We start from the raw sequence: 11,088 nt of genomic DNA on the forward strand, positions 1-11,088 counted from the left end.
TCGCTGCTCCGCCAGCTGGCAGTCCTGCTCCGACCACGACTTTCGTCTTTCGGTGCCTGGCGAGGCGCCGTCTTCGCTGAACAGACGCAGCAGCCTGTTGTTGCGGTGGCTCTTCTTTCGTATTTCCGTCTGCACCACGTTTCCTTCGTGATCCGTCAAGTTTTTGTCATACTTTGACAACATCTGAAAGTAAAATACAAATCAGTAAATTGTCTTTTTTATAGTCCAGCAAATGCACAGAACCATTTGAAATGTCCCCTTCAATGGCATGTATGTATATGTGTGTGAACACATATTTTTTAAAATTATTATTTATTTTATTTTTATTCTTTTTGCTATAAGGTAATCCTTTGTGGTAAAGAATATTTTGTATCTGATCAAGTCCAGGTTTCTATAGGAAATCAGATAAAGAAGTAGAATCACATGTGCTCTAAAAATAGAGCATTTCAAAGAAGCTTACTGCCTGTTTTGTGTTGATTTTCAAAGCTTTTAGGACACTATAAATATTTAGAAGTTTGGAGGGTTTTTTTAACCCACCTGATCATGGTAACCCATTCATCAACTTATTTATTAGGTAGAAAGTGAAAATAACAATTCCTCTAAATAACAATTCTTCAAAATAATGATTCTTCAAAATAGTGATTCTTCAGAGTTGAATATTTATCAATATGTTCTTGATACAAACAACTGTTTACTTTAAGTACGAGTTTTCCGGCACTTGCAGGACAATGAGGTCATATAAGTGCCGAAGAATAGAGGTATTACAAGAGAGTAACAAACACAAAAAAGAAGGGAGGGAGATAAAGACGGTAGATTTTTTTTTAATAAGAAGGAGCAAACCACACCAGAGCACCCGCCAACCACCCATGAATAACTGTGAGCCTAACCAATCAAAGCCAGTGACAATGATGGGAATAGCCCTGGATCTAGTTGACCTTGCCCCCGGGTTCAGTCCCTAAGGTCGTTCACAGATAAAGGTAAAAGACAAATAAAAAGAAAAGGAAAAAAGCAAGGGAAAAGCCTGGATCTAGTTCTATTCTTTGTACATTTAGAATATGATTAATATCATTAATGAGGAGAGAGAAAGAGAGCAAGAGAGAAGTATGTATGGAAAGAAGTGACAGAGGGAGAAATTTTGCCGATTTACCCCTCACATTAGTGACGCCAAAAAAAAAAAGTAAAAAATTGTCCATATCTGAAGACATATTCAAGAAAACTAGTCGTCTCCCTGCCCCCCTCCTCCTACATACATACACTGTTTTTATTTATTCCTCTAAAAGATGTCTTGTTTATACAATACGTCATGCTCATATTAATACTGAATGCTACCTTTTTCTTTTTTTTTTGAGGTTGGAAGAGCAGGTTGTTTCTTCTAAAAAGTTACAGAAAGGTGTTTGCATACAAAGTATATATATACAAAGTAATATAATATTATAGATGACTGCACCTATTCACAAATGGCTACACTTCACTACAGAATTGATTTTGACACGTTCTTATCCAATTTTTCTTCAGGAAAGTACTAGCCAGTGAGCAAAAACGTTTGCTCTTTCAAACATTTCTTTTTTCTTTGCTTCCCTCTTTTGTCCTTAATATCTGTCAGGCAACCACAAAGATGTATCTTCATATTTCAGATATTCATTCTTTTTCAACATTTTGGTGGGTAATACATCAAAACTGAACTTGCTGAGACAAAACAGAGAATTAGGCCAATGATTTTCAGACTCTCAATACGACTTTATTATTTCAGTTTGCATTTTTCCATCAAAGGACATCATCTGCATTGAACTGATCAAAGACTTTAACAACAGTCTCGATCGGCAGCACCAAATTCGAGAGAAAAAAAAAAGAATATTCAAAACATCTGAGCCCTATAGGACTAATTTCTTTCAAGTCAAGAAGCAGAAATGATTTTTCCACTTTAAAAAAAATACTAATTCACAACTGAAATATTTCCATCCACAATAATAAGGTACATACTAATGTAACACTGACTATAGTTAACCACTATCCCCACCCATCACCCTCCACCCTAAACCCCAATACCACCACACCCAGAGCGACCAACAACCACCGGCGAATCACGACTCACCATTCGGCTGTGACGATGAGATTTGAGCAGGCCCCTCAGACCGTGGACATCAATCAGCCCCGAAGGAGGGGCAAAGGACACAGACCTTGACCCTCGACCTCGGCGCCGAAGTTCAACTCCACCAGCTGGAAGAGCAAATAAATGAGAGACGTTAGTTTTTGTTTGAGCAAAAAGGTGTGCGTCCAAGCGACAATGACTGTCATTTTGTACAGAAGGGAAAAGCAAGACTGTTTTGTTCCGTTTAAGAAAGACTTTTACTGCGCTTGCAATACAACTATGTCATTACTCATACATAAGTGCCAAAGATTAGAGGTGTTACAGAAGAGTAATAATATACAAAGAAAAGAAGGAAGAAAGATAAGGAGATAAGTACGATGGATCTTTTTTTAGTAAGTGTATCTTGGAGCTCGCAACTGCATAAGGTCATATGAGCGCGCGGGACACATTAAACATTTTCAGTTGGTGGGAAATTTTGAATTTTGCCCAAGTGGCGGCCGAAGCCTATCGAATTTAGACCACCAAGGGATCTTCAACGAGCGTAACTTGCACATCGGACCTCCAAAACTTTTCGCCCTTGTCCGGGAAGGCTAGGTGTAGATCTTTCCTACCAGAAGATCAGGGGGAAAGATCTTCGAAATGAAAAAAGGAGAAAATCAAACCACAGCTCCCGCCACAACCCACTAAGGTTGTTTGTTTGAGTAAAAAAGGTGTACATCAATTCAGTACCTGTCATACGGAGATAGTGAAAAAGTAAAACAGATAGACAGAAACAACAAAAGGATAGAAAAGAAATAGAACCTACCGGTGGCACCCTCCAACCAACAAGAGTAAGAGACAACAGTGTCACAGGTCAACAGTACACAAGAAGGTATTCTGTTGTCGTTGTGGCAATATTTAATTTTAAAAATTCCAATTTTTATCAACTTGACTTTCAAAACAAACGTTGCCATCAGTTTGATTTTATCTCAGCAGTTTTGTGTGTTCCGATAGATGAATGCTTTGAGTTTTATTGGAAGACCCCTGACCATCAATGATTTATTTATAGAGGCACCAGCCATCCATGTCCAGGTGCTGTTTTAGCCATTGGAAGACCCCAAAGAACAAAGCGTGATGTCATTTTCCACACCTTCAAGACATGATAAGTCTCAATAAGCATGGTAAAAATTTGACATGTTTACGATTCTATAATATTGTATACCTACAGCTTTAGTTTGAAACATAATAAAACTACAGAAACGTAGTGGCCAAACATATCATCAGCATCACTCCACAAGTGCGTTATTAGTCATCTTCTTAAGTTTTGAGAAAAGTTGAGGGAAAGAGAACGCCTAAATCAAAACCATGACAGAGGCACTAAGTATTCTTCCATTCTAAACAAAAAAAGGTAAAAACCAAACACAACATAACTGTATCACGTATACTGTAAGATGCCCCTTTATGTCTGTGTTTTTTTTTTTAATGCTGCCAAACCCCTAGATATTAATTGGGTAATTGTGGAAAGGCAAGGTAAGTGTTTTACGGTGCTCGCAACAGCATAAGGCCATATGAGCGCGCAGGACACATTAAATATTTTCAGTTGGTAGGAAATTTTGAATTGTGCTCGGGTGGCCGCCGAAGCCTACTTTTATAGATTTTAGACCACCAAGGAATCTTTAACATGCGCAAGAAGACCTCCTGAGATTTTTCACCCTTGTCCGAGAAGGCTAGATGTAGACCTTTCCTTCAAGAAGATCAGGGGTGTGGCTGAAAGACAGCAACAAGGAGCCAAGGAGTAGCAGTAGAAAGGCTGAAGAAAAAATCAGGAGCCCAGAGGAGGGGGCAAAGGAGGTGATGGGGTGGGGGCAGAAAGTGGAGACGAACACACATGACAGAACATTGCTAGAGAGCAGGAAAAGAGATGAGAGTAGACCAATTTTAGAGAAGAAAATTTTTCAGCCGCTACCCGGATTCAAACCCGGGACCTTTTGAATGAGAGGTGAACACCTTAACCTCTAGGCCACGAGAGCCCCCCTGATTGTGGAAAGATACCAAAGATACGTAGTGACGCTAACTAGGCACGTGGATGTGATAGAGTCAGGCTTACTCTCAATATCTACTGGAGGTACACTGGCAGGCGTCGACGGCTCTATGATAGTTGGAGTTTTCACTAGCGCCGGTTCATCGGGGTCACATTTATCCAGACTTGACAGGAACATCTCCGTGTTCACATGAGGCCTGGGGAGAAAAGATACACAGCAGGCTCAAGAACAGCGTGGATTCTTCATCTAATGTTGATTTGTTTTGTTTTTCAAATCAAACTCTCCTATCAGCTTTTAGAAGCGTGTGTGTGTGTGGGGGGGGGGGGGGGGCAGTAGGATGCGGGGGTAACAGAAAAACAGTAGCAACACTTATATACACAGAGAGAAACATACTGCAGATAGCATTCCAAATTCCAAATCCTTACAAATTTTCTTGGAGTGGTGCGGGAAATCATTGGAAAATAGTTAGCATCGAGGATTAGAAACAGCTCTATAAAAGCCCATGTCGAAATCAGTCTGAAGTAGAACATCACAATGTTATTGTCTTCTTCTTCTGAGTCTTCCAGGGATCTGCTTTAGCACATCAGAGCTGTTGCATGAATTAATCCTTTTAAACATCTCATCTGAGAGAAAGCCTAGCAGCATCCGTTTATCAAAAAGATATACGCTAAAGCAATGGAAATTCTTATAGGAATAGTACGCAAAATTGTAATTCTAAAAAAAAAGCTACACACTTCCAATTTATTAGACAAATTTGTAAAAGAAACTGGAAAGTGTTGCTGTAACCATAAACTCTGCTGTAGATAGACAGAAACGAAATATTCCAGAGTGGATGAGTTTTTGAAAGAAAAATATCTGCAGAAAACTATTTATAATAGTGAACAAACTATATACAAACCAGAAGTGCCAACTGGCTACGAAAAAGAAAATCCGGATTGTTTTTTGGGCCTCATGGAAACATGCACTCAGGAAACTCAAAAATTTACGGGTCATATTATCTAATACACTTTGCATCAGGACTATTGTTATATAACGAAAAGGGCAATGTGAGGACAATTTCAGAAATCACTGTTTCTGAGTTTATCTGGAAGAATAACACCTCTGTTTTAACTATTATATTGAAACGTAGGTCAGCTCAGAACAGGAAATGTAACAATAAAAGATTTGGAAACGAACGAACAATGATGTAAAGAACAACAGTAAACATAGAAAACAAGCTATGGAGTAAACATTTTTCTCAAAAGGAGGGGTAGAGTGGAGGGGATTGGGGGAGGGGGGGGTCGAGCAGTACTACTAAATAGTTATGCACTGCTTAGGAGGGTGGTCACTTTGGGGTGTCCTGAAGTGGGTGGTCACTGGGGGTGTGTCCATAAGTGGGTGATCACTGGGGGTGTGTCCATAAGTGGGTGGTCACTGGGTGTGGTTACTAGGGTGTGTCCATAAGTGGGTGGTCACTGGGTGTGTGTTCATAAGTGGGTGGTCACTGGGTGTGTGTTCAAAAGTGGGTGGTCACTGGGTGTGTGTTCATAAGTGGGTGGTCACTGGGGGTGTGTCCATAAGTGGGTAATCACTGGGGGTGTGTCCATAAATACATGGACACTGGGGGTGTGTGTTCATAAGTGTGTGGTCAATGGGGGTGTGTCCTTAAGTGGGTGGTCACTGGGGGTGTGTCTATAAGTGGGTGGTCACTGGGTGTGTGTCTATAAGTGGGTGGTCACTGGGGGGTGTGTCTATAAGTGGGTGGTCACTGGGGATTTGTGTCCTTAAATGGGTGGACACTGGGGGGTATGTCCTTAAGTAGGTGGTCACTGGGGTTCCTAAATGAGTGGTCACTGGGCGTGGTTACTTGGGTGTGTTCGGTAAGTGGGTGGTCACTAAGGAGAGTCCTAAGGTGGGAGGTCAGTGGGGGTGTGTGTCCTTAAATGGGCGGACACTGGGGTGTGTTCTTAAGTAGGTGGTCACTCTGATGTATTTTAAGGTCACTAGAGGTGTGTCCTTAGGTGGGTGGCCACGCGGGGTACGTAACCGAGGTGAAACCATAGGTCTGTTGTCAAGACAATAGGCCTAGCTAAATTTTAAAAAACTGGGCGCTGCACTGCTGCCACTCGCAATAATGTATAATTGTTTCAGAACATGATGTTATATGTTACTGTCAAGTATTTTAAGGTAAAACAAATTTCCCTCTAGGTATCAAATAAAGATATCATTCTTTGATTTTCTTCACAATTGTTTATCTCTTTTCTTTAAACTGAAAAATAAAAAATCCATCGAATCTATAAGAAAAAACTGTGGGTGCATTTTATAAAAATTATTTTTAAAGTCAAGGTAAGTACAAAAACGTGGACAAAAATGTAGAAATGATCAATTCATGCTAAAAATTGGACATGTAAGAAAAGGACGGAATTTCAATAACACACAAAACTTGATCAAAAGCATCAAAAGTTTGGCAAACTTACAAAAAAACACAACCCCACACACAACACAACACCCAAAGCAGTAAACCCAGCGCACAGCAATAAGCCCAAGCCCACACTTCGAGCAAACATCCAAAACACGCGCGCGCGCGCGCGCGCGCGCGCACGCACGCACACACACACACAAACGCACATGCACATACACACACGCACACACACACGCGCGCACACACACAGCAGTCTTCAAATTCGATGCAATCAAAGTTGACTACACATGCGGGCTTCAGAAAACATCACTCAAAGTTTCAAACATGTAGGCATTGACGCGAAAGATTTAGCTGACAACCTCAAATTGGATATAGATTTCAAAGAAGTCTTGCCTTCCAGGAAGAACAAAGACTGAAAAGTGAAAGAACTTCCGTCAGCAGACAATGCTCTTGCTCTACACACTTCAGAAATGAGATTTGCCTTTCTTTAATCCTCTCTTTCCAAAATTCCAAGTATTCCGATCCATGTCATGAACTCCAGGAAAAGTCAATGACAACAACAGATTTAGCCAGTTTAAATTTTATCGTTGCTTGTAGCCTTTAATTTTAAAATGGTGAAAAGAGGGCTGTTACGCTATCTTTAAAAACCCTTACATCATCAAAGTCCCCATCAAAGCTAAAATAAAAGTACCACTTGAAAACCAATGAAGTCTTGGAAAACCAAGGATAACAACACGCTCCTCACCCCCACCCCCACCCCCAGCCCCGCAAACCCAAAAGTCACGCCTTCATAAGCTTTCAACAATCTACCTAAACAAACCTCACAGAATCCCAGCACACATATTATTTTATTTTACTATTACAGTGACAGAAGAACTCCAGTCACAGGTTTAGTTCACTTCTCCCTGAGGAGTCATCATCCTAAAATCTCCACTAAGAATTCTTTAGAAAGACAAAACTGTTTTCTTGTTCACTTCAACAGGAAATAAATCTGTTTGAATACTGCAATCCCTTTTCTCTTCTGCCATTTTCCAAGGAGAACAATTACTTCACCATCCTACAGCAGTGCAAAGATTTCTACACACAGCATAAGTCAGCCCATCTAAAACTGATGTGCGTTGAGTACCATTTTACGAGTACTTCCCTACTTCCCGTTCCACTGATGAAGTCCAAACTTATTAAACCATCATCCCAAAACGACTACGTATTCTAAACTAAGAGAAAAAATACAAAAGTCTGCACAAAATTAAACAAAGAATTAAATTCAACTTGACATACTAAGCAAAAGGAAAGAAAAAAAAATTATTAGTACAAGAAAATCCTGATGAAGTCCAAACTTATTAAACCATCATCCCAAAACGACCATGTATTCTAAACTAAGAGAAAAAATACAAAAGTCTGCACAAAATTAAACAAATAATTAAATTCAACTTGACATACTAAGCAAAAGGAAAGAAGAAAAAAATGATTAGTACAAGAAAATCCTGAATTATAAAACTCACTGCCAAAAATGACATGGTGAGCAGCTGGTTTTGAACAGGAACAAACTAAGGTATTTCTTTTCCTACTGTTTTCAACCAGATAATCGAGTTCCCAACGAAAAATGTAAAGAGATGATGATGTTCAACAAGTATTTTGATACATGCTGGCAATATTTCTATACGTACTCAGAGATTCTCCTTTGTTTGCAAGACTTAAATACCACCGCATTTCAGGGACATAGTAATGATCCATGAATTGTAACAAACAGACAGCAAAATTATTTGCCATAACTTTTAGTTAGTTAGTTATAGTAAGGTTTTACGCGCTCGCAACTGCATAAGGTCATATGAGCGCCACGCCATAACTTTATTGTTGCGTAAAAACTAAGTAAAAAAGAATTTCCAGTCCAAGATTTCTGGAAGGCTAGCAAGTTCCTTTTAAGTACACTAGAAATTGTCTAAGATGGTTCCCCATTAACTAGGAGAAAAGTGGTTGTCTTAGACAGATGGCCTTCTTGCACAGGGTCAATGTAATTTTTTTTAAACACACAAGTGGGAAGTGGTCATTTGTACAGGTGACTGTCTTGGACTGGTGGGTGTTAGCGCAGGTTTGACCGTAACTACAACCTTAACTATTAATCATGCACAAACAGTTTTATTATCATATTGTATTCCAATTGATCTCGTATTCCAATCGATCTGAATCCTGTTAAGTAGTTGAAATCTTCAAAATTATTATAGGCCTTTTTTTTTTGTCTCTCCTATAAAATACGATTTCTCGAACATTACTCGCTTTTCAGATTTGATCAACGACAACCACAGTAAAACAAATCAAATCATCAATTGAGGAAATGTGTACGGCAGAAGCAAGATAAAAATGGAAGGCAGAAGGCTGATAAAAACTGTAAAACATTTGGTAAAATATAGAAGCTTTATATAAACACGTATAAACAAAAACCCTCGAAAGGGAACAAAATTGAGACGCAAAAGCACTTTCCATCGTACCATCTTGGGGCAACATGCTTGAATCTGTAAAACAGAACTTACCAGTGATCATCGGGGTCAAGTGTGTGGAGACTACCAAACATTTGCAGATTTAGTTAAATGCCACTTGAATATCTCACTCGCTTTCTCTCTCTTCGCCTCTTCCTCCCTCCCTCTCTCTCACTCTCTTTCTCTTAATTTCTCTCTCTGTCTCTCTCTCTCTCCCTCCCTTCCTCCCTCCCTCCCTCTCCCTCTCTCTCCCTCTCTCTCTCTCTCTGTACATAAATATGTATATATGTATGCATATGGATAGAGAGCAACAGATACTTTTAAATTCAAAAGCATAAGATGGATGCAAGTTATGGCAAAAATTCTTCAACAAAGATTAAAAAAACACCATTAGGATATCTGAAAAGCTGAAACAAAACCACAGAACTGTTATGGCCATACCCCTAAAAACGTGGCACAGAACCACAGAATAAAGCGCACTGGTGCACACAAGGGAGGCAATCACACGTATACATACCCAAATATTTTACTTATATGGGGATATTTTCTGCATATGAATAAGAGACAAAAAGGCATGTTTCTTTCCCCAATATAAGTCACTTTCAAAAACAATCATCTCAAGAATGGGATCACGATTAAATGAATTTAGGAACTTGTAAATATTTTTTAAAAGAAAAGTCTGTGAAAGCTGAGAACAAAGCATCTGCATTTCAAGCAGGAAACAGTGCTTTTTAGTTTTAGTAAGTGATTTACGGCACTTGCAACACAATAAGGTCATATAAGAGACAAGAGTGCTCAAAAACCTTGAAATAATAGCAAACACTCTCATGTCCCTGCCACATGATCTAGATGACTTAGGGGGCAGGCTGCTTTAACTTGGCCACCAGCCCGGGCTGAATGGGACACAGCGCCCAAGCAAAATACACAGACTGGTGGTTTGAGTAAAAAGAAGCACATCGACACAATAATTAATTATCATTTAGTGCTGGAAAAAAAGTAAGACTGATAGGCAAAAACAACAGAAGGAAAGTAAAGAAGTAGGACCTATCATCAGTGGCACCCTCCAACCACCCACTTTGGTCAGACAGAAATTAAAAAAACAAATGGCAAAGAAGTCGAACCTACATAATATGGAACCCTCCAGCCATTCACTTAGCATTAGTTATAATAACTAATTAGCATTAAAAGGAAAAACAAAAACCAGAACAAAACAAAACAGGAACAAGAGAAAGAGAACAAATGACGCACTTAGTTTGACAAATCGGACACCTGAGAAAAAAAAGTGGACAGCAAAACACATTTAATTATTAACTAAACTAAAACAGCAGCATAGAAGAGAATGGAAGAACAACACTGACAAGACGGACAGCATTTCTCTTGAGCCAACTGGTCGCCTGAAGTTCGGGAGACGACTCCTGAATGAACCTAAAAATCTTCTGCGCGCAACAGCAAAATGCAGGGTTCATACTGAGCAGGAGATTTTTTTTTCCAAGACTTTTCCAAGAGTGTTCGAGACCAGATTTCTTTTTTCCAAGACAATGAATAAGCTCACGTGGCCAGGTATTTTGTCACTGCTTTATTCAGAATGCGTTAAGTCGAGGCCTTCTAAACTTCGAGGGCCTTCTAAACTTCAAGGAAATAACTTTAAAACAGATCTAGTTAAAAATTTGTTTTTCCAAGACTTTTCCAAGAATTTTGCCAATTTCCCAAAATTCCAAAAGTTTTCCATCATGTCTTGGAAAATTATAAAAATTCCAAGAGTTTTCCAGTTTTCCAAGACCCGTACGAACCCTGAAAATGCCAAACCCGTGCCCGTCTGTTGGGGTGCTGCGCCAATAAAAACAAAGTGTTGAGAGGTTGGGGGGGTTTCAAACTTAAAGGACCTGAAACGCTTGCTGACAAAACAGTCATTATCGAGACAAAATCTACTACACACATGAATCAACAAGACATCAGCAGTCCAGCATGGTCCAAGATGTGGTGGGCCAGGGTTCAAACCCCTGTCACCGCTCTGAGCCACAGTCACCCACACAACAGCGTAATGAGCGACAGCAACACCTAAATCTGTGCTTCAGTAGAGAGAGAGAGGGAGGGAGGGAGGGA

General features: G+C 39.7%; 1 protein-coding gene across 1 annotated transcript in view; it reads right to left on the reverse strand.

The window, feature by feature from the left end:
* LOC101854902 (sodium/hydrogen exchanger 2) overlaps positions 1-11,088 on the reverse strand; it is a gene marked incomplete at its 3' end in the record, with an annotated part of 48,581 nt that continues 37,493 nt past the window's right edge. The window contains 4 exon segments of the mRNA XM_035972596.1: positions 1-183; positions 2,093-2,217; positions 4,176-4,306; positions 9,503-9,532. Coding sequence (XP_035828489.1) covers positions 1-183; positions 2,093-2,217; positions 4,176-4,306; positions 9,503-9,532 — 469 coding nt within the window.

Source organism: Aplysia californica, unplaced genomic scaffold (genome assembly GCF_000002075.1).
Source record: "Aplysia californica isolate F4 #8 unplaced genomic scaffold, AplCal3.0 scaffold00754, whole genome shotgun sequence".
Classification (NCBI taxonomy): Eukaryota; Metazoa; Mollusca; class Gastropoda; order Aplysiida; family Aplysiidae; genus Aplysia; species Aplysia californica.